The sequence below is a fragment of the Clarias gariepinus genome, chromosome 25 (assembly GCF_024256425.1).
Source record: "Clarias gariepinus isolate MV-2021 ecotype Netherlands chromosome 25, CGAR_prim_01v2, whole genome shotgun sequence".
Taxonomy (NCBI): domain Eukaryota; kingdom Metazoa; phylum Chordata; class Actinopteri; order Siluriformes; family Clariidae; genus Clarias; species Clarias gariepinus.
Genome location: NC_071124.1, coordinates 12205719 through 12230712, shown reverse-complemented (window position 1 = coordinate 12230712; position 24994 = coordinate 12205719). Strand labels below are relative to the sequence as shown.

Genomic DNA, 24994 nt, shown 5'->3' with positions numbered 1-24994 from the left:
AGTTTTAATGAATGTCCTGGGTATTTAATCGAATCTTCATATGAAATAAAGCATAAAAGTATGAATCTTTTTCAGTGCAACAAGTCTAGTGTAGATTTGTCTTAGTTTTTAAATATAATCTGAGAATATGTTGATTTCTATAGACATCAGTAATAATTACTCTAACTCAGAAGCATGGTGTTTTATAACACTTTTAAAATATCAATGCCATGTATTTTAGTAGGTTAGACTGTTCTGTAACTAAAAACTTCACAAAACAGGTAAATAAATAAATAAATAAATAAAAGCTTACATATTTAAGTTTTAAGTCCTGCTGCTGATTTACATTCAACAGTTTATAATACATCATTTGAGTTTCTAAAACGTCAGAAGAATTAAAGCTCAAACAGACTGATTTTTACCTTGTAAGGACAGCATTTCGACATTTTGTTCCTCGTTTTTCGTGTAAAAAATATCATACTGTAACAAACCACTCGGCTTGGCCTGGAAAATTACAAACACGTCAGCTTCACAGCGCAGAGAGCGAACACTGCCATCTGCTGGACAAAACCTACATTACAGTCGCAGCTCATACTCACGTCACGTTCAGTAATCAGTGCTGTAGGAGTGTTAGGAGACTGGGAACCAATCTGTGTGATGCTTTAGCTTTATATAGTCAACAACACTGACTATATAAATTATATGGAGATTTCAGGCCCTGTGCTGTGATTGGGAAGTGATTGCATCTGAGTGCAGCACACAGGTGAAAATTAAGAGAGAAATAGGCAAGGCAGTGTTTAGTTCTTGAAAAAGCAGAAACTTACTGATTGCTCGAGAGTTTTCCTTCGCTGCATGCCACACTGTGCTGATTTCACACATTTCCCCATGGAATCATTGTTAAAGTATAGGTAAAGCTGATATTTCTATGTTTTTCTTTGTTTCGTCTTGAGTCTTCAATGTGTGTCTGTGCAGTCATTCACTCCAAACACAGGTATTATTACCTATACACAGGGTCGTAAAGAATTGGGGGTTATATTTTTAAATATTTTTTTTAAATATATATTGTGTTATATATCTGCCACTGGTGAGTATGGGCCCTTAAGGCCCCCCTGCTGCAAGGCGATATACGATGCCTGACCCTGCCATCTAACCCAGCTTTCCAACAGGCTGGGAATGCAAGAAAAAAAAAACACCATGCTGTAAGGTATATATAAAAAGGGCTTCTTTTTCTACTAAACGGGGTGGAAATCCTTACTGATGCATGATCAGTAAAAGCATTAGCTTGAAAAAAACAAAAGAAAATCTCAGACTGAAAGTATCAGACAGACTCTGTTTGTCAACACAATATAATTACAGTACATCATTATAATAAGCAATGTATAGCAGTTAATAAGGGAGTTGTCAAGCTGGAATAATTAAATAATCACAGCACATTTAAAGGTAAGCTATACACACTATAAATATACACAACCTTGGGGTGCGAAAACTGGCATACTTGGGACAAAATGAAGTCCAGAAAAAAATTATAATAACAAAAATAGTGTGTTTGATTTTACAGAATGTCTCAGTTGACCAATTCAGTAAGTGTTGCATATTAAGATGGTTATGTTTCTATTATTTTGATATTTTAGGTTACTGGAAGATAAATTCTAATTCAGATTTGTTGGAAATAGATTTACATAATTTCAGAAATTTTGAAGTACATAATTTTTTTATAATTTTTAGAACAGATGCGCATTTTCCTTTTCTTTTTATATTAAAACACATTTTGCATTTGACTGTAATACAGTACATCAAAAGAAGTAAAAAAAAGTCACAAAATTTTGATCAAGTATCTGGTTTACTACATGGCTTTCTTGCTGTAGTTTACGAATTAACTGTGACACGATAAATGCAAACAGGTCTTTTGATGTGTAGGAAAAAATTGTACTGATATCAGTTTTTAATTCAGTCCTAATGAAAAGTTAGTCACGATCAATGTGATGGATAAACCTATCTGAAACTTCACTGACTGAAACTTTGCATATCTACACATGGTACATGGCACATCAGGTTAAAAGGGACATATACCAGTTCATTTCCTTTGGCTTTTCCTTGAGGGGGTTCTGTAGCATTATTCCATTATGATAAGCTCAAATCAGAGCTCTCCTTTAGCCACATTCCAGCTCCTCTTGGATGATCTGCAGATTTCATTTATTTAAGCATTTGGCAGACACACCTTTCCAGAGCGACTTACATTTTTATCTCATTACACATCTGAGCAGTTGAGGGTTAAGGGCCTTGCTCAAGAGCCCAACAGCAGCAACTTGGTGGTTGTGGGGTTTGAACCTGGGATCTTCCGAACCGTTGTCTAATGCCTTAACCACTGAGCTACCCCTGACCTTCTTTAGCCAACGGTGAGATCTTGGTTTGTTTTTAAGGGGCCCAATGCATAACTGTCTCCTCTTAATCTGAAGAAGCAGTGGATCTACCCCGAGGTTTTCCTGTATTGTCATGGTCATCTCCCTATCACAGTTCATACTGTATAAGCTCCGCAACCTTGTCAGGGAACACCATTTCTCCCATCTCAACTTATAACCTTATTTGGTATGACACAACCAGATTGTTGATTGAACATTACACATAGATTATTATCTATCTACTAGGCTTCTGCTGATCGTTTTGACAATTGTGAGTAGAAACTAATGTTACTAAGCCCTCACAGTGAAATAAGTTAATGGAAATAGCACGATTACTATATAATAATTGTATTAATAATATTTTAAAACATGCTATCCAAACTATCTATCCATTTCTTATATTCTGTGCAGGGTTGCAGGGAGCCTTCCCCAGGGAGCTCAGGGTACAAGGCTGTATGTAAATACCTGAACTAATGAAAATGTGTCCCAAATTTTCAAGTATTAAACTATTAAAAGGCGGTATAGTGGCATGGTGGTTAGCACTGTGGCCTTGCACACATTCAGGGTCAAGGTTTGATTCCTGCCTCAGGTCTGTTTGCGTGAAGTTTGCGTGTTCTCCCTGTGTTTGGTGGGTTCCCTCTGGTTTTCTCCCACAGTCCAAAGACATGCAGATTAGGTTAATTGCTATTCCCAAATTGTCAATTTTTTTTTTTTTTTACTAAGATGTTTTTATTTTACTACTGACAAAGAAACAATCTGTGCTTACTGTATATCACTCACTATACATACACTATATATATATATATATATATATATACTGAACAAAAATACAAACGCAACACTTTTGTTTTTGCTCCCATTTTTTATGAGATGAACTCAAAGATCTGAAGCATTTTCTACATACACAAAATAACCATATCTTTCAAATATTGTTCACAAATCTGTCAAAATCTGTGATAGTGAGCACTTCTCCTTTGCCGAGATAATCCATCTCACCTCACAGGTGTGCCATATCAAGATGCTGATTAGACAGCATGATTATTGCCCAGGTGTGCCTTAGACTGGCCACCTGTAAAAGGCCACTTTGAAAGGTTCAGTTGAATCACACAGCACAATGCCACAGATGTCGCAAGTTTTGAGGGAGCATGCAATTGGCATGATGACAGCAGGAATGTCCACCAGAGCTGTTGCTCGTGCATTGAATGTTCATTTCTCCACCATAAGCCGTCTCCAAAGGCGTTTCAGAGAATATGGCAGTACATCCAACCGGCCTCACAACCGCAGACCACGTGTAACCACACCAGCCCAGGACCTCCACATCCAGCAGGTTCACCTCCATGATCGTCTGAGACCAGCCACTCAGACAGCTGCTGAAACAATCGGAGTGCATAACCAAAGGGAAGCTCATCTGCATGCTCGTCGTCCTCATTGGGGTCTCGACTTGACTCCAGTTTTTCATCGTAACAGATTTTGACAGATTTGTGAACAATATTTGAAAGATATGGTTATTTTGTTTATGTAGAAAATGTTTCAGATCTTTGAGTTCATCTCATTAAAAATGGGAGCAAAAACAAAAGTGTTGCGTTTATATTTTTGTTCGGTATATATATACACACACACACACACACACACACACACCTGGTAAACCCTGGATTTGCCTATTTTGCATGACTTTGGACTGTGGGAAGAAACCCACCAGGCACGGGGAGAACATGCAAACTCCATACAAACAGAAGCGGGAATCGAACCCGAACCCTGGAAGTGCAGGGCGACAGTGCTAACCACTAAGGTGTATCATGCGTTTGAGAGTTTTTAATGAATATTAAGATTTTTTAGAAAGGGAGAAAAAAAAAGGCTTTAAATTCCAGGATATCTGATCTCTTATTATCACGTGTCTGCCATTGTACATAGATTCGCGCGGTTTACCTGCACGCGCCCTGTGGTCTCGCGAGAATTGGCGGGACTGCACTGCGAGAATCTCGCAAAGCCGCCATCACTCCAGCTACACACACAAACTGAGTAGTCTGTGAGTAGGCTAAGGACTGACAACAACATTAAGACAGACAAGAGCCCAGGCCTTGGATAAAGGTCGAAAGGGGATTCACAAATGATTATATGTCGCTGTCCTGATTACCAACAACCCCAAAAAACTGTGTTTGATGTTTGAGGAGAGTCAACACACTCACTGAAAAAACAACAACAACAAAACATGTCTAATCTGAGCAAAGGCGGCACCAAGAAGGACACTAAAATGAGGATACGAGCTTTTCCTGTAAGTAGTAGCCGGTGTTATTAAGAACAGAGAAAATCCCAGCTTTCTCGAGTCCCTGTTTGACATCCTGTGCTAATCTGTGGTGCTGAATCTCTCCTACCTGCTTCCATAGCTACACGTCTGCTCGCGTAGCTACAAGTCTGACTCTAGCAAATAGTCTTATTACAGGCCTCGTGTGAACACGGTGTAAACCGGGCAGCACATTTTCTTATACATACAAGTTACACTAATGTTTGCATGTTGCAGAAAACTTTTGGCAGCTAACTAGCATGTCAGAGAAGTTCAGCTAGCCATGTAGCATTAGCCCATGGTGCTTCTGTTGGTGCCAGTACATAGTTAGCTATCTCATTTATACTGTTCGTTTGTATTGGCATGAAAATTACACACTCAAGGCAGGTTAGTGTATGAGGTGTGTTTGAGGAGAAGCAACTGGTTGTGTGTTAGCTTCGCAGTGTAACATAGCATATAGAAAGCTAGGCTTGGAGTTAGCGTTACTCCTTCAGCTTGCTAGTTAGCCAGATTGCGAGGGCAATAAAACTAATCTCAGAGCCAGAGCTTTAAATCCATCATGTCTGATAAGGATGTAATCAAAGTCAATACGACTGGGCAACATGGAGAAAAAAAAATAGCTGCACGGTTTGTTTTGCTAGCCTGATTATCACATTTGCTGTGACATGAAGTTGCTTTGTTTTAAGGCAGACTACAGACAGACTGCACGTCATTAACTGCAGGCAAACTCAGCACGTGCGGGTCTGATGTCTGATCACAGTTCACTGTAACGAGATGCTTCAAAGCCGAGGCCCGGCTCAGTCACTGGACCTCCAGCCTGTGCACATGAAATAAACACGCCTCCAGTGCTCATTTATTGTTTTCAATCATTTATGAAGTCAGAATAAGAGACTTTTTATTTCACAGAAGATCTATATTTTGTGTTGTGTTTATCATACAGCACTGTGTTTATATTGTACATGGATAACAGCTGATTTTTTATTTTTATTTTATCAGTTTATCCTGGTCAAGGTCGTGGTAAAGCTGGGACCGGAATACAGTCCATCAGTCCATATCCATCCAGGAACCTCTATAGCGCAGCTAGAGAAAGTGGTGATTGTATTAATTCCCATTTTACAAAAAGAGGGAGTAGAAGTTTTCACACATTCATTCACACACTATGAGCAATTGGGAAACGCTGATTAATTTAATCTGCTTTTCTTTGACTTGTGGGAGGAAACCGAAGTACTGGGGGAAACTCACCAAGCACAGGGAGAACATGCAAACAACATGCACACAGATTCCGAGGGGGGAATTTAATGGGACCCTGGAGGTGCAAGGCGACAGTGCTAACCCCCAAGCCACTGTGCCACCCATCAGTCCATATGCATATCATATATAAGGGAAGGGAATCACGGTACGATATTATCACAATACCTGGGTGCTGATTTGATTTGTAATGTCATTCTGTTAGTATCGCAACCTTATTAATGTCCAATTCTATTTGGACTTTTTGTTTTTGTTTAAAATTTTGTTGCAATTCTAAACAAGCATAGCAAGTAATTTGCTTCCATCACACACCATGCTGTACTGTGTGAAGCTGCAGGATTATCGAGGAACTACCCTCAAATCATCTTTTATTATTTTTTTCCCCGAGTGCTTCTTTGTGTTTGACTACTTGTTCATGTGTTGGTAACATTGCTTTCTGAACTGTTGGGTCAAGGGTTTTTAGTGCAGTGTTAAAGTACAGTGGTACCTCAGCATACAAATTGAATCAATTCCGAAGGTGAATTCTTAAGGCGAAATTTCTTATTGCGGAACACATTTTTCCATAGGAAATTATGTAAATGCAGATTCATGAAGTCAAATATGAAATAAATAGACCCTCCTAGCGGCATTTTAACTTTCTTAACACATAGACCCATATCTTCACTACATCTTGCAATCTTGCACAAAATGCAATAAAAAAATAAATAATAATAATAATGTAAACTCGCTTTGCTTGGCTTTCCACTGATGCAAACACGTTTTGCACAGCTACTGAAAGTACACACAACTGGAAGTACGCATAACCAGCTGGGTCACTTGTATGTCCAAAATGCTTTATATGCCGAGACAAATTTATTGCAAAATTTTAGTTCTAAGGTGAGAATTTGCAAGGTGGGGGGCGTCCATATGCCGAGGTACCACTGTAATAGAAGCATTGTTCTACCAACGCTGCGACAGCTGTCCTGTAACTGTGATTTAAACACAGCCGTCAGTGTGGACATCAGTGGTTCCCTTTCGTAAACACAACACACTGAAAGGGCTTAAGAGCTGTGGGAGGTCCACATTGTAGACTCAACTGGTCAGGGTTAAGGTGTTTTTGCTTTGCACTTGTTTCTGTGACTGGCGTGAAAAAACGGTCAGGGTCAGTTTAGATATTTTTATGCACACACATACGTGCACACAATATGCATAATAATATATCATACAGAATATGATACAGAATTTTGCTCAAGGTTATTATGCGTGCACATCTGTTTCTGCTTTTTTATCAGTGTGTTGCAAATCGGCATGCTTTTTATTTATGTTTATGCTAATTTGATTAATTCCTATTTCTCACATCCATACTGTAGCTCTTATCACATGACAGCTACTGACTGGGTTGAAGACTAGCACAGGCTTCCCCAGAGACACGTGAAGCTAGCCAGTGTATCTTCCATGCTTGGATGCATCACTAAAGCATCTGTTTTAAGGTGTGGTCAGTGCAGCCTTGTTTTTCTTCCAGTGTGTATTCTGCAGACAAATTGTAAGCACTAAAGTCATGTACTATAAATGTAGATTTACTGGGAGAAATTGGAAACTTGGTTCAGCCTCTGCTCTACAGTTTGTGTGGTAGTAAATCAGTTATGTTCCAGTCACCTCTGGTGTAATGACTTGTGATAGGAAGGTAGTGTTACATTGCTCTTAGTGGTTGTTAGCCACTTTTCACTGCCATGAATTTGTCCTAGCACTTCCTCTCCATCACTGTGGTGTAATGTGTCAAAAAGACAAAGGCAAAGTATCAAAGAGTTGTGGATGTGAGTCCTGGTTTTTGTTCCCAGAATTTCGATACTGTGGTCAGAGCAGTGGCTTAATGAGCATGGATGGGGCATTTTTCATCATAACATGGGTGCATCTGGGTCATCTTCTATTGAATAAATTTAATGCTCTCAAAATTGAACAAACTTTCTTCTTTCCAAATTTTTGGGCAGTTTGAAAACCTCACAACAGGCAGAACCATCTGACCCGTAACATAAAAAATATACACTGATTCAGTGCTTTGATCAGCGTCCATGTAAACAGTTAAGTGAGAATCTTTGATCAGAATAATTTAAATCTGTTCGAAGAAACTGATTTGATTTAAATACTTTTTTTCAAACATATCTCCAACAGGAGGGGAGTGCAAGAGAAGCTTTACAGCTTATCATAGAATGCTGAATTACTCCTCTGAAAACTGATCACGTCACCTAATGTCACCACTATGTGGGGGCAAATGTGGGCAGAAATTCTGATTATTAGAGTATTGGGGAGGTCCAGGTAAATGCACGTATTGTGCTTCTGTGCCACGCAGCTTACAGCCGTGTCTGAGGACATTATTCTGTGTACATATATCTGATTACATGAACACATTCACGTACACTGTTCATGCTTTGAGTTTTTTTTTCTGTAAATAAGCATTTATGCCACCCAAACTGCGGACATGGGTTACTATACATTTAAACCATATCCGATGCTTCACAACACTGCCCCTTTTTGGCTCATTTACTTCTTAAGGAAGCATGAGAAATCTGTCCAGTCTATCAGCATTAATTAGAAAACAGGTTTGACATTGAGCTGTTCTAGCATCTTTAAGTTTTTCGACTTACAAATTAATTAATTCAGTATGGAAACATTAGCACTGTATAAATTCACTGCTGTTAATGTATTCAGTTGTGACATATTGAGTGTAACTGTTTACATTAACAGGTTTGTTCTTGATTTGGCATACTGGACCTACAAACTGTGTGTAGATGGTGAGAAGTTTGTGTCCTCAAGGAAGTACAACTTCTAGCCTTGTTTTATTAAAGTTAGTGCTGAACACGTTGATCTGGTTCCACTTCGAGAAGCAAAGGCAGGACTGTGACAGCAGGTGCAGTCAGCCGTTCATGCTGAGTCATTGCTAGTCTGTATGTTTCTCTCTCTCTCTCTCTCTCTCTTTTTCTCTCTCTGTCTCTCTGTCTCTCACATACACAAGCAGGTTAGTTATATGGTGTACAGGGGTGAACAGGTCACTAGCCGACGTGTCTGGTACAAAGGGGTCACATGTCCTGGCTGTTTTAGTATTATGAGTAGAACTGTGACAGCTAAATGACAGAATTGATAAAGATCTATAAACATGTGCAATAAACGTCATTAAGCCTTGTGATTACTTGTGACATATAAAGCATGCACGTCTTTCTAAAAAAACACGTAATTGTACATACATTTTTTTATCTTATGTGCCTGTAAAGGCAAGTTTGATATTTTTTCTTTTACGTGTATAATAAAGTGTTACACAGAAGATGCTCAGATCTACAAAAATAGGATAGTAATGCACTTCCTTGTTTACTAAAACAGAAGGAGAAGTGTGCTACAGCGTTCTCTTTCTCAGCTCTGACCACTTTTGGCATATGAGATGATTCAGAGCACTGCCCACCTTCTGCTTTTTTAATAAGATTTCTTGAGAAAACTTAACCAACTGACTAAGATGTTTGCATCAGCTTTCAGAAAATAAATCTTCCCATGTCTCGTTTATAAAACGGCACCTTTTAAAGCCACGCTCAATTTATTCATATGTATCTTAGCCACACTAACAATGAAGTACATTGTAGTGAAGTAAGTATTAGTTATATGAACTCATTTAAAGCAGTAAAGTGTATTTACTAATGATGGGAGTTGGTAACCTTTCCATAATTGATTGGTTTGTGTAAACCTATCAATGACTGATTTAATAATCAGGTTAATCTTAGTTCATGTTTTTTAAGTCTCTCTATCAAAAACAAATCAAAATTCATATGCAAGTAAGTACATTAAAATAGCTCTTGGGCATTATAAATGTTCCTGTTATGTAGATCAGAGTTATATGCAGATTTTTTTAGTTTGGAACTTCTAGAAAATACACACTTGTATTGCTTTTGTCTTATAAGTCTAATTATATATGATATATATATTTTAGTAACCCACCGCATACAGGCCCTAAAGTCGGTAATACCATTCTTGGCTTCCATTGTGAGCCCAAATGTCACTCCTGGGATATAGATGAATTTTAAAGCGTATGTGTCATATTTCTAAAATGCATGATGCTACATGTCGGGAAAGAGCCAGTGAGCAGGAACTTCTGACGCAGGTATCACCGTCAGCATGGGTCACACGTTACTCAGCATTAAGAAATACTTCTGTTAAATGGGAACTTAAACAGAGCAGGTAGAGATCAAAAGGCATTGTCATGGTGGTTTGCTGTAATGGTGAATTCTTATACACATGCGGACAGGGATTTGCAAATAATTTCAATGTTAAAAAAAAATAAATTTTAATGTTTTTACTTAGTAATTTGAATTGTGTAGAGTGAGGAAGACCATTTTACATAGTATAAATGTGATCTAGTTACATTATAAAATCTTGCCAGGATGTTGACACTGATGGAAATGAAAAAAACAAAGTATTAAATATACATGAATAGTAATGATTCTACATGTAGAGTAACGACGCTGCCTCACAATGCTTGTAATATGGGTTTGATTCTGGGCTAAGGTAAGTGTGCCACAAAACCCCCCTCTGTCTTATTGGGGCACGGACTCTCCAAGACTGCTGAAGGGGTGCTTTGGTATCTGGCACCAAGGTGTTAATGTACGTAGCAGCAGATCATTAAAGTCCTTTAAGTTGCAAAATAGAGCCTCCTAATACTGCTCTTGTTTGTCCATCACATCCCACAGATACTTGGTCGGATAGCGACCTGTAGAATTTGAAGGCTAAATTCCTCAAAGTTCCTTAAACCATCCCTGAACAATGTTTGAAGTCTGGCAACATGCGTTATCCTGCTGAAACATTTACTGCTATTAGGGAGTATTATTGTAATGAAGGGATGTACTTGGTCTGTAGGAATGTTTAGTTAAGTGGTACACGTCAAAGTGACATCCACAGGAATGGAGCCAGCAGAGCAACTGGCTCTGGTAGTTTGCATCCTTCTTCCCGTAGTGCATCCTATCTGTTATAGCCGACATGAACTCTTTAAGCAATTTGTGCTCTTGTGTGGAATTAGACCAGATGGGCTTGCCCTCATTTTTCATTCACATTAGTGAGCCCTGAGCATCTATTAACCTGTCACTGGTTAACTTACTGTGCTTCTTAGGGGCACATTTGGTACAGTAGGTAATAACCACTGCATATTAGTAACATCCCACAATATTGCTCATTTTGGCTCCTTACAATTGCCCATTTTTCTACGTGTCAACTTCGAGAACTGACTGTTTACTTCATATCTTGTACATCCCTCCCCTTGCAGTTGACATTGTAATTAGATAATCACCATTATTCATATCCCATATGCTCTCTTGTAGCTCTTAGTTAACTCAGTGACCTGCCTCCCTCTCGTGTTAAAGCGCATGACAGTGTTAACAGCTTCCATAACAGACTGAACTATCCATCTGGGCCAAAAAAAAAAAAAAAAAACACCGGGGAGTGAATTGCAAGAACAGCAATTGGGTAAACTTGAATTGAGTAAATTAAGTTTGTCTTCTATCCTATCCAAGTTTGATGTCAGAAACACTAACAAAAGGGGGAAAGGTCAAATGTGTAATCCACAATGCCTGCTATGCCTGCCATTCACGAGAATTTGATTAAACCTTCACAGAACTTCTGTTAGGAAGCATAGATGTGCACTAGCTATTTCATTTTTAAGAGCCTGTTCAGTGGGCAGGCAACACGTCTTCTTTAGAAGACTAGCCATTTCATTTTTTATCAAACTAACAGCAGCTCCAGGTGTATGTGCACCATCTGATTTATAATTTAATGCTGATGGGTTGGGATTTGGGAATTAGAAGACATCTGCTGAAAAAAAATATTGTAGCAAGCTACCTAAAGTAGAACATTCATAAAATGGGTTTGCTGCTTCCATTTAATTGGTTGGTTAGACTGATCTTTGCAAGAGGAGATTCAGATTCAGAGTATAAACATCTTATTGATACTGCTACCAAAATTCTGTAAGCTACTTGATATTAAACAATCTGTGGTCTTCTGGAACATTTTGTTATGTTTTGTTTATGTTGCTTTTTGAAATGTTCATTTTTTGTGTTGAAAATCATGGAAAGGACAGGGAGTGTAAAGGTAGCCAGATCTAGTGTTGCGTATAATAAACAAATAGTGAATGTTCTGTTCGCCTGTGATATTGCAGATGACTATGGATGAAAGGTATGTGAACAACATCTGGGAACTGTTGAAGAACGCCATCCAAGAGATCCAGAGGAAGAACAACAGTGGCTTAAGCTTTGAGGAGCTGTACAGAAATGCCTACACCATGGTACTGCACAAACACGGCGAGAAGCTCTACACAGGCCTGCGGGAGGTCGTCACAGAACACCTAATCAATAAAGTATGTTCATATTACAATTTACAGCGTTAATACAGAGACGTGATGTTGATCAGTGCTGCAGAAACAAGTTTAAAGTCATTTAACCAATTATTTATAGTGTCTGATGGAATTCGTTTTTTTGGAGATGTGAATGATTTTTTTTACAATTCATCTGGTTTGTGACTTGGGGTAGACTAATCAAATATCATGATGTATATTCACTAGCACACATTCAGAAAGTTGACAAATTGATAAAGGATTTCATTATTAAAAACAGTAACCTAAACAAACTAAACTGTATCAGGGTCTTCTTTCACCCTCAGCTCTATATTTTCTCTTTATCAGTTTATCTAAATGTTCTATAAATCAGTCACCTATATATGGATGTTGCATAAAAAAAAAATTTTCATCTTTTTTCCACTATCATGTTAAGGTCAGAGAAGACGTACTCAACTCCTTAAACAATAATTTTCTCCAAACGCTAAACCAGGCATGGAATGATCACCAGACGGCCATGGTCATGATACGAGACATTTTAATGTACATGGTAAGTAGATATTAAAAACAGTAAAAGGTGTAAGGTTCTTCAAAATAAAAGGTATAGATAGGTTTGCAGTTTGTTTCAGTGGCTTTATTAAACATTCTCCAAATCAGCACTACATTGTACTACACCCATACAACAGTACGGTACATATTGGCAGTTATTACAGTTGACTGAAAAGTTTTCTAAAGGAAATGCTGTGTAAAAGTACAAAGTCCTCACAAACTCAAAAAAAAACAAAAAAAAACAAACAACAACAGTAAGTACAGAAGGGAAATTTAACTTAAATGCATTAATAAATTACATTTTCATTACTGTGCACCACTAAATTCGTGATGTTGGTGTATAGTTTGAACCTTGTTCCCAGGCCCCCTTTTTAGCACCTGCCTCTATAAAGGTCTTAGTGGCGAATGTCGGATCATCTTTAGGCTACCTTTCATCTGCATGAGTGCCCAGATAAAGGCTTCCAGCCATTTGCAGTCTGTCCCATGTTTTAAATGACCTGCAAGCTGTTTCCGAAGTAACAAGTTCCTAGTTAGAACACTAGGTGTTGCTGTCGCATAAAGCCAGCAGATCTGTGTTCAATCTCCTTCCATTTAACCATATCAGTACGCCATTGATCTCAATTGTTCTAGCCTGCATTACTTAAGGTTTTTAATGTGAACAAAAAAAAGCAAATGCCAGGGAGGTAATGTAATCTGAGTGAATTAATCTGCCAGGAAACAGTTGTAATGTAGTTATTTTTAATTTATAATGAACACCCACAACTAGTGAAATAGTTATTATGTTACAGCATTGTTAGGATTTAGGACACAAAGTGATTTAAATGATTTACTTGTATAAGTTAAATTCTAATGCTGGTCATCCATGCATCCATACTTTATTATTTCTCTTGTTCAATTACTATTTTTTTTTTATTATAAAAAAAGAGCTTTGCAGTATAAATGAGAATCCCACAGTAGTACCAACTGCCAAATAAGAAAATGTAAGCTTTCATGCATATCTGTGAAAAGAAACCACTTTTTGCACGCAATGCAGCTTTGTGATGTTTTTAATAGATCTTCCTTTTTCACACCATCTTTTAATGCAGCTTTCGTATGCAACAACAAGAGAAAAGGGGCAAAAAAACATGAACAGTTACATTAGATTAATTATGATTAATTACTGGTTTGTTTTTGTTTCCGCAAAAGGATGTAATTATTTTAAGTCACTGTGCAGCTCTAGTTCCTAATCACTGGCACCGTCACAACTGGACCTTATAGAGAAACCAGACTGGAAAATATTCAGCAAAAAAGATTTGTCAGCTCACAAGTAGGATGTTGCTTCTTAAGCTCATTTGTTATGCATTTACACAGTGAAAGGGTTACAGACCTGAAAAATAAAGCATGCAGATAAATGAGTCACATTTGAATTGTAAACATTTTGTCGTGGAACAGCTACACATTTTCTGTTTTACACATTTTGACTGTCAGCATGTCCAAGTACAGTAAGTACTCTAAATTTTAAGTTACAGTCATTGTGTCATTACGTCTTTATTAATTAAATGTTCTCTTTATGTGTTTGGATCTCTAGGACCGCGTGTATGTGCAGCAGAATAACGTAGAGAATGTCTATAATTTGGGCCTGATTATCTTCCGAGACCAAGTCGTCCGGTATGGCTGTATCAGAGACCACCTTCGTCAAACGCTTCTAGACATGATCGCCAGGGAGCGGAAAGGCGAGGTGGTAGACAGGTGCGTGTGTGTGTTTGCGCGCGTTTGCACGTGTTTGTTGCATAAATATATTAATACTTGTTATGCTAATTAGTGATTGGTTTGGTGCTATGGAAAACAGGCCAAGAAATATACAACTAAAATGTAACCTAAATAAATAACTACAGGGTGGTGTGATGGGGCACAAAGCAGAGTTATTGTTACCTCTCCCATGTTAATTATTTCTCAATCAAAGTATGCCTCCTGTGCTATTAATTTCTATTGTCCTGAAGTAATTTAAAAGAATTACAATGTATAACTGTTTGCACTGTGAATATGAACAAGAGTTTCTCCACCAACGAATAAAATGGCTAGATTAAGACCTGCATAATAAAGTGCATGAGCCCATTGGTATTATTAAGCAAATTAACTTGTGATGAGCATTGTTGATTAGATTGTAGTTATATCAGCCCCAGAGAAAATAAGAGATTATTTGTAAATATTTGATGTAAATGAATTTTCATAATAATTTTTTTTTACCCAGTTGTGTCGTTTCAAGAAATTAGAATAATACTGTTTTGTAATTAAGTGTAATTTTTGCTTATTATTTTCCATTTCATCTTTCCCTTCTCTTAGAGGAGCAATTAGAAATGCATGCCAGATGCTTATGATATTGGGCTTGGAGGCACGGTCAGTATATGAAGAAGACTTTGAAGCACCCTTCTTAGAAATGTCTGCAGAGTTCTTCCAGGTTGGTGACAAAAGCAGACAGTAACAGCTGTATTCAGTCTCACTGTAATGCATAATACATGTTCTTGTTTACGAGTTCATGATTTGTCAATAAAAGAGATATGACTAACTGAGCAGGCACACTAATTAACAGCAAATAATACATTTTGTTTAATTCCTCGTCCTAATTGCCCTGCTACCACTGATACTGATGGGAGCAGCTTGTGTTTATCATTCACATAGAGATCATGTGAAACACCTAATATTAAACTCTGTTCCCTTAAACCGCACCTCATCTCTTTCTCTCTGTCAGTCCATCCATCCATCCATCCATCCATCCATCCATTCTTTTATCCATCCAATTATTTTGTGTGTGAATGTGTTTGTATTTGTTTTTGCCAATCCTGGAAAATACATTTGGGAACAAGGACTCACACCTACACCTCAGTTTTCAGGATGTTCTGTTCTGTGTGCAGATGGAGAGTCAAAAGTTCCTGGCAGAGAACAGCGCCAGCGTGTACATAAAGAAAGTAGAAGCACGGATAAACGAAGAGATTGAGCGAGTGATGCACTGTCTAGACAAGTCGACAGAGGAGCCAATCGTAAAGGTAGTGGAACGGGAGCTCATCTCCAAGCACATGAAGACCATTGTGGAGATGGAGAACTCTGGCCTGGTGCACATGCTTAAAAACGGAAAGACGGAGGGTAAGTAGAGAGATTATGTAATTCACGTGCACGTCTTCTTAAAAAAATACTGGTCAAACATTCCTAATAATGAATGATTCTATTTGTTAAATATTAAGAGTATTGACTGGGCTGTATGAAAACGTGCGATGTGTCAGTTTTTTCAGTCATGGTATTTAGTGAATACTTTAATTCAATTTAATCATTTAGCTATTTCTTACTTGCATTACTTACATTCTCTCTCTTCCTCTCTCTCTCTCTCTCTCTCTCTCTCTCTCTTTCTCTTTCTCTCTTTCTCTTTCTGTTTTCTCTTTCTCTCTCTCTTTCAGATCTGGCCTGTATGTATAAGCTATTCAGCAGAGTGCCAAATGGGCTCAAAACAATGTGTGAGTGTATGAGTCTATATCTGAGAGAACAGGGGAAAGCGTTGGTGTCCGAGGAGGGAGAGGGCAAGAACCCTGTTGACTACATACAGGCAAGAAACTCCTATACCTGTGACGTGACTGCACTGATTGAAAGAGTTAAATTTGGAAGTAATAGCGTTATTTGTTATTGTTAGTGAGAAAAGAAGGTGTAAAAAATTACATGTATTTGATTTTTTCAAATAATATCAGGTATCCCTAACAAAGTACCATTTTCAACTAGGTGTTTAAACTGTCCCAGGTCACAAGTTTGCTTAGCTAATTAAACATGTCTTTAAGTTAATTAGCTGTTCTGAGAAAGTTCAGCCTGTGTTAGATTAACTCTGCAAATTTTCATATTTTTTCCTCTTTGCATTCTCAGAGAAATTAGCAACGTGTGTACTAATATTGGTCTTTTAAGGTGGAGTTGTAAAATCAAACCACTATTCTTTTTCAGGTATGATGTACATTTTCTATTCATAAGTAAAACTTTTGATGGCATGTTTGTGAGCGTTACAATGGAATCTGTGAAGGGGTGGGATATATTAGGCAGTGTTTAAAGCAGTTAAATTGTAAGTATCTAAACAACTTTGACACAAGCCAAGTTATAATGCCTAGATGACTAGGTCACAGCACCTGCCAAAAGGAATCCAAAGGAGGGAAGCTGGTGAAGCAGTGATGGTGCCATAAGTGCCCAGGATTCAATGATGCATATAGGGAATGATACTTATATAGGAAGACCTGCTGTTTTGGAGATGCACTGATGGATCACGTTTCTACTACATCGTATGGATACCCAGGTGCTTGTGTATTGCTCGCCTGGGGAAAAGATGGCACCAAGATGCACTATGGGAGGAAGGCAGTCCAGCAGAGGCAGTGTGATGCTCTGGATAATGTTTTGCTAGGAAACATTGAGTCCTACCATGCATGTGGATGTTACTTTGTAGTCTGTGGTGGACAAACAAATCTGATCCATGGAGGCCCGACCTCACAGCTTACAAGACTTCTGCTTATATCTTTGTGTCAGATACAGGTGCACACATTGTAAAGTCTTAATGAGTGCCTTAATGAGTCAGAGCTGTTTTTATAGCATAAGCACATAACCTTTTACAGTATTAAGCTGGTGTTTATAATGTTACGGCTGGTTGGTGTATGCACACAAACACACACGTTTCCTAACCTCTGCGCTTTCTCTTCTCCACTTAGCAGTCCTAGTGACATACATTTATCTAAAGTAGCTGAAAGTGCATAGTTCAATAACAGAGCTGGCCAACTGATGGCTAAAAATATTGCTCATGCTTAATTGCAGCTGCCAACATTATTATTTACAATAAAATTTATATTCAGGGCTAATACCTGAACATGTAAACACTAGCACACGGTAGTGAAACCCCTATGTTTAGAAATATAATATTAAACTGACATAAACGTGTATAAATGATGTTGCTAAATATCACTGTGTCTGTGTTGCACAGGGCCTGTTGGATCTGAAGACACGCTTTGACCGCTTTCTACAGGAGTCTTTTAGTAACGACCGACTCTTCAAGCAGACTATCGCTGGGGACTTTGAGTATTTTCTAAACCTCAACTCCCGATCACCTGAGTACCTCTCGCTCTTTATTGATGACAAGCTAAAGAAAGGAGTCAAAGGAGTATGTTTTTTACAAATCTGTGTTATTTGTTCTATACGTCTATACCAATAAGTATATGAATGCTACCATTTCTTAGCTTGCATGATTTAGTATTTGCATGCTTGATTCAACTGCTAGGCGGCACAGTGGTGTAGTGGTTAGCACTGTTGCCTTGCACCTCCAGGGTCCGGGTTCGATTTCCATCTCTGTGTGCATGGAGTTTGCACGTTTTCCCCATGCTTGGTGGGTTTCCTCCGGCTACTCCGGTTTCCCCCCACTGCCCAAAGATATGCAGGTTAGACTAATTGGCGTTTCCAAATTGACCATAGTGTGTGTAAATGGATGTGTGAGTGTGTATGTGTGTGCGCCCTGCGATGGATTGGCACCCTGTCCAGTGTGTACCCTGCCTCATGCCCTAAGCCTCCTGGGATAGGCTTCCAGGTCCCCGCGACCCTAAATACAGGATAAAGCGGTATAGACGATGAGTAAGTGAGATTTAACTGATAGAAGATTGATAATGAGCCAATGAGTTCAGTCATGTTTTTACACATAATCACTAATTACTTGAGCAGCAATATCTTACATAACCCAAGTCCGAAAACCCATGCACATTTCGATGTTTATTAATATAAATTATAATTGCAATAATAAATTACCCATATTGGTTGTTTTATAAAGCATACAGCAAGAGGCTATAGAGAAAACATACAGGAAATTTGTAGACCATTATTTACATAACATCAGCTTAAGTTTTCTTGGAGGATTTTAGAATTAACTACATATTATCTAAGCTTTACAGCCAGGTTTCCAGATGTAGCAGATGAAATTTAATAAATATGGGATATTTATGAAAAATCTTCAGATAAAAAAATTGTATTCCAAAAGCAATAGTGCATAACAAGAAAAAAAATATATATATATATATATTGCACTCACTGTTCCAGTTTATCCCAAAGGTGTTTAGTGGGGTTGCAGTCAGGAGCTTTTTTTCTGCACAGGGACCTTGTCAAGCTGTAACAGTTTTGGGCCTTTTAGTGATAAATCATTTAGATCAGCTAAGCATGTGGCAGCAGTGCAAAGCATACTGTATAATAATTCTGGCACTGGTCAAGAACATCAATTAATGTTTATTTCAAACATTTAAAGCAGGAAGTTACTTTCACCATAGCTTGGTTGGAGTATTTCACAAACTGCTATTACAGTAACTCAAATATCTAAGGTGAAAGAAAACTGGAGAGTTGGAAATTGGAAAAACATAATTTGTTTTTTCCCCCAAGTGAGTCTGTGCCCACTATAGCCTCTAATTCTAGTTCTCAAACCCAATGTGGTCTTCAGCTAGGGTAGCCCATCTGATTTTAGGTTTGATACTATGCTTTCTAAAATGCTTTTCTGTTCAGAATGATTATAAAAGTGGTAATTGTAATAACCCTTTATTACTGTTATTAAAGGCACTGGCGTAGCAGTGATGTTATTTTACATTTATGCAATGTTTTGCACACAAATGCATGTGCACTTTTGTGGTGTTTTCTAGCTGACTGAGCAGGAAGTTGAGTCAATCCTGGATAAGGCGATGGTGCTCTTCCGGTTCATGCAAGAGAAAGACGTTTTTGAGCGCTACTACAAACAGCACCTGGCCAGAAGGCTTCTCACCAACAAGAGTGTCTCTGATGACTCTGAGAAAAATATGATTTCCAAACTTAAGGTGTGAGGCTCTGTCCCTATTTTAAATTCTTCTTTTTTATTGTTTTTTCCCATACCTATTTTTTTTAATTAAAGAATAGCTTGTCAGTCCAGAAACAGCACTTCAGTAGTCACTGGTTACCTGTGAAAACTATATTTATAAACCAACATGCAGACCAGAAAGCTGTTCATAAAACAAAATAAGCCCATCTTGACGCTAGGATAATGTTACCAGCAGATAGTGAAGTATAAAAAACAGCATATGTTCTATCATCATCTTATTTGAAATAGACACAGAGATAACTTTCGCAAACGCCACCAAATCAAGGAGAAATCAAATATTTGTACAAAATCTAAGATAATCACCCTAGGATACTAAATCAAACTTCTGACAGTGAATACCCTTATTATCTTCTTAATCATTTTTCACATATGAAAATCAGCCTTAATTCAAGGGATTTAACGAAAGTGTGGCTTTATCCATTCAGGAATTACAGCCATTTTTATACACACACATTATGGGGACTCATAAATAATGGAACAAATGGAAGATCAGCAGTTGCATGGCCAGGTATGGCCTGTTTCCCTCATTACTTCATAACTAATCAAACAGATAAAATCCTCGAGGTGGTTCTAAGTGTTACATTTGCCTTTGGTTGCTTTATTTAAAGTCAGAATAAAAAAAATCCCCTTCTGTCTTTTATGTGAGATTAATGTGAGCGTTTTTGGAAAACATTGTATATAAGCAATAAATCTGAACTGAGCAATAAGCATTAAACGCTGATGTTTTCTATCTTGCAGACAGAGTGTGGTTGTCAGTTCACCTCTAAACTGGAAGGTATGTTTAGGGACATGAGCATCTCTAACACCACCATGGACGAATTCCGGCAGCACTTGCAGTCAACTGCGGTAAGAGACCACCAACACCATATATATATATATATATATATATGTATACATACATACATATATATATATATATATATTTTTTTTTTATTTTTTTTAAACTACACTGTTGAAAACCAAAACAGAATGCAACCCAAGATGAAATACAACAACTAAGTCTCATCTAAACCTGCTCTTTGTAATAAAAATTATTAACTGTCATTAGGCATTTGTCATAAAGTCTAACTGGGTCAGAAAATAATGAGCAACAATGTTTAATTATCATGATAAGAACAAATGTTCATTTGTATGAATATTTTATGTATGAATATTTTTGATTCCGGCAGTAATTATTGTGTGTATGTGGTCTCTTTTTGTCTCAGGTATCTTTAGGTGGTGTTGATCTTACAGTCAGAGTTCTAACTACAGGCTACTGGCCTACACAGTCGGCTACGCCCAAATGTAACATCCCTCACTCCCCACGGCATGCCTTTGAGGTCTTTAGAAGGTACGCTTAATGATTCTGTCTACATCAGACCGACAACAAGCCACTAAATCCCAACCGCACACTTCGGAACAATCATTATTTTTGTCATTTTATTTGGAAATTTGGTGGCAGGGAAATATGGTATTTTCCCCCAAGGATCATCTTCTATATGCATCTAGCATGACAAAGCTTGAACTTGCATGTACTGCACAGCTTGGTGTTGTCTTTGCGCTAAATAATCTGGCCGAACTCATCAGTTAAGTTTAAAACCTTGATAGACCTTGTAAAACCTTGTGTGCAAGAACATATAAAACATTGCCTCCTTCTGCAGATTGGGGTATACGGTGATCAAAGCATGTGTGGGATTTGTTTAAACTGTGTATTACAGGTTTTACTTGGCCAAGCACAGTGGCCGACAGCTCACACTGCAGCACCACATGGGCTCTGCAGACCTCAATGCCACATTCTATGGGCCTGTGAAAAAGGTAACACACACTCATGTCAACACTAGCATGATGATTTATAAGGTGTACAGTACTGCTTCATGATAAGGGAAAAAAAAGATGGAGATCTGAGAGAACTCTGTTGGATTACTGATCAAGGACAGTAAACTATTCAAATGCTTAGAAAAGACAGAATTATATTTTCATGTTTTGTTCAAAAATATATAACCATGATATTTTTCCTCTTAACTAATATGCAGAGGACAAAATAATACCAATGAAATACAATGGAGTTAAGTGCAAATGCTAACGTTTCTAAGACTATTACAATATAAATCCTGAAATCGATTTGGCTGCAGTTTCTGGATAGGCCATATGAAAAGGCCAAAATGTCATTTTTATGTGGTAGATGTATTACATATAAAGTATTTCAATGAACAAAATGTCTAAAGCAAAAAGATTTTGGCAATAGCAAATTAAGGTATTTGTTGCATTAGTTATTGCATTAAGATACTAATGTTAGGCAGTGATTTCTGAATGTGCCTCTGCTAGGCCTATTGTTTAAGCTATCTTTGAAATCAATAGGTTTGTGGTTGTATGTGGTTTTTTATTTATTATTTTTTTTCTGTTCGAAATCTGTGTAGGAGGATGGGTCGGAGTTGGGTGTAGGAGGTGCACAGGTTACAGGCTCCAACACACGGAAGCACATACTGCAGGTGTCCACGTTCCAGATGACTATCCTCATGCTGTTCAACAACAGAGAAAAGTGCACTTTTGAGGTACAGCAGTATGATTATTATTATTATTATTATTGTTGTTGTTGTCGTAGCTAAGTAAAACAATACTTTTTTTGTAGGAGATCCAGCAGGAGACAGACATCCCGGAGAGGGAGCTGGTACGAGCCTTGCAGTCTCTGGCATGTGGGAAGCCCACACAGCGAGTACTTACCAAGGAGCCAAAGAGCAAAGAGATTGAGAATGGCCACATGTTTACAGTCAACGACCAGTTTACCTCCAAACTGCATAGAGTCAAAATCCAGACAGGTAGCGCCATTATATACTTCTATCCCTGCTGGAAGTAAGGGGAAGCTGAAGAAGTGGTGGACAGAGACTTCATTCACATTAAAAGCCTTATTGATCATGTTTCAAGTGTATTTCTCATCTTTCTGTTTATGGCTATGATTCACGGTTATTATTAGGTCTGATTTGTCATAACTTACAGTTGCACATTTAAATGAATGATTGTTAAAAAAAACAAAAAACTAATTTGGCTGACAGTCAATTGCTGAAGTAGTGATAGTGTCTAAAATAGCAGCGTAGGTGTTTTATCCTTCAAAATTATTTAGTTTTGTTAGCTAAAGTGTTTTTGATAAGAACAGGGGGAGGAAAATGTCTTTCTGTAAAACTCTGATATGCTGATGATGAATTGTGCACGAACGGTGGAGTGTGATATCCGGAAGGTAACCACACAAGTTGTCAATTTATGCTAAGGATTAGATACACTGTGACTTCACAGACGATGTGAATGTAGTCAGAGAGAGTTTGTTTCTTGTAGTTATTGTAGAGGCCTATAATATATTTTTTTCTAGTTGCAAATATACCTGAGCCAGGAAATAAGACAACATCAAGCATTTTATCTGATATGGGTAGGAATTTTTATTTTTTGTTTTTTTTATTCATGTTGTGTAGCTGTTCAAGTTATTTGTATTTCAGTTGCTGCTAAACAGGGGGAGTCTGACCCAGAGAGGAAGGAGACACGACAGAAAGTGGACGATGATCGGAAACATGAAATCGAGGCAGCCATAGTACGCATCATGAAATCTAGAAAGAAGATGCAGCACAATGTACTTGTAGCAGAGGTGTGTGACTGTCAATAAATCTTAATTTTTCTCAGTGATATTTTCAATATTGAAAAACGTATGTACATGTTGGTTTGTGCAGTTGTTATAGTAATTCGGTTTTCAATAGAATATTGCTGTTATAGTTTTTACTGTTTTTTTTAATTTATTTATTATACATCTATACATCTATTAATTGTCAGATTTCTTACTTCCTCTATTGCAGGTGACTCAGCAATTAAGGGCACGGTTCCTGCCCAGCCCTGTGGTGATTAAAAAGAGAATTGAAGGACTTATAGAAAGAGAATATTTAGCACGAACACCAGAGGATCGCAAAGTGTACACTTACGTGGCATAGACATGGACACAAACAGAAGAGTGTAAAAAAAACAAAAGGACAAAACTGTTCATATGGACTGTGAAATTCATTTTAACAGATGAATTTTGGAAGCTGACATTTTCCTCCTGCACAAAAGCGACGTAAAAACAAAGGATCATAAATTAACAGCAAACAGAGTACAAAAACATTGTAAGTGTTGTAGATGTTTTAATTAGGCCATTATTTGCACTCCTGTGTGGATCTCAGCCATGGATGGATCCACCTACAAGCTCTTCACTGGTTTATCTGTGTACAAACTGCTTTTCAAAGGAAAAGAATGAGAATCCCTCTGGAAAATGTGAACGCACCACACATTTTTTTTGTTTCATTATTGTAAAAAAGAGAGAGAGAGAGAAAATACATTGCTAAAAACAACAACAAAAAATAAAATAAAAAAGGTTAATATTGAAACACTTGCCATGTTCTTGAGGTTTCAGTAGTAACCCACTGGTATCTATAGTAGACACTGACCAGTTCCAGGCACAGCAGATTAAAATGAAATGGCAGCATGAATCGAAATAATGTCTGTACCACTGTGTATTTTTCTCAATCACAGACACATTATTATTACAGGGATTGTGAGACTTTCGCCATATGGAAGAAATGAAAATGTAATGATATCTCCTTAGTTTCATTTTATTATTAGAGATAGGATACAGTACTGGCTTTTTGTGCGGCGGTACAGAGATTCACAGTTACAGCAAAGCCATAAGCAATGGAGAAAAACATTTCTTTGAGCCTAAAGTCAGGAGTGGTTAGTGAGAGCTGGCCATTTACTTTTAATTAATTAATTTTAAAGTCAGTAAAACACTTTTCATTTATTGCTTAAGCACTAAGACAAACATACTGTTTAATAAAACACCTTCATATAATTTAAGTACTTTTACTAAATATTGAAGCACTGTGCACAGAGAGTGTTTTCTAGTTTCTGTGATTTCATTAGATGTTGGATGTTTTGTGTTTAGCATGAATTTTGTTTTCATATCTTACAGTTAAAATGTATTATTTACTAAACCTCATGTTCTTTTAGTATAGTTTCACAGGTTTGTACTATATAAACACTACGCAAACTGTGTCCAAGCAAAAATGCTTGTGTTGATATTAGGATTTATTAGATGTTACAGTACATATAAGCCTACTGTGTCTACAGCAGAACATTTTTATGCAATAATTCCTAATAATTAGTCATTTAGGGTTTAAAAAGAAAAAGCAGCATAGAGTATTTGATAAAACTGTTTATTATTTGCTTATTCATCATGAATAATGCAGCCTATCATTAATGAGTGTTTTTTTATTTATTTATTTAAGAACATTATATTTATTTGGTTTGTCTTTTTTAAATCCCAATATGGGTCAGGT

At 37.5% G+C, this 24994-nt stretch overlaps 1 protein-coding gene across 1 annotated transcript; it reads left to right on the top strand.

Moving 5' to 3' along the window:
• Positions 1-4371: 4371 nt before the first annotated feature.
• LOC128513019 (cullin-3-like) lies at positions 4372-24157 on the top strand. Its single transcript, XM_053486610.1, has 16 exons — positions 4372-4650; positions 12071-12268; positions 12681-12794; positions 14361-14521; positions 15116-15230; positions 15685-15913; positions 16222-16367; positions 17769-17945; positions 19456-19626; positions 20406-20513; positions 20873-20997; positions 21365-21461; positions 22064-22198; positions 22276-22462; positions 23132-23277; positions 23483-24157. Exons 1-16 carry the CDS (start codon positions 4588-4590, stop codon positions 23612-23614), a joined length of 2304 nt encoding a protein of 767 aa, XP_053342585.1. The 5' UTR covers positions 4372-4587; the 3' UTR covers positions 23615-24157.
• Positions 24158-24994: the final 837 nt, after the last annotated feature.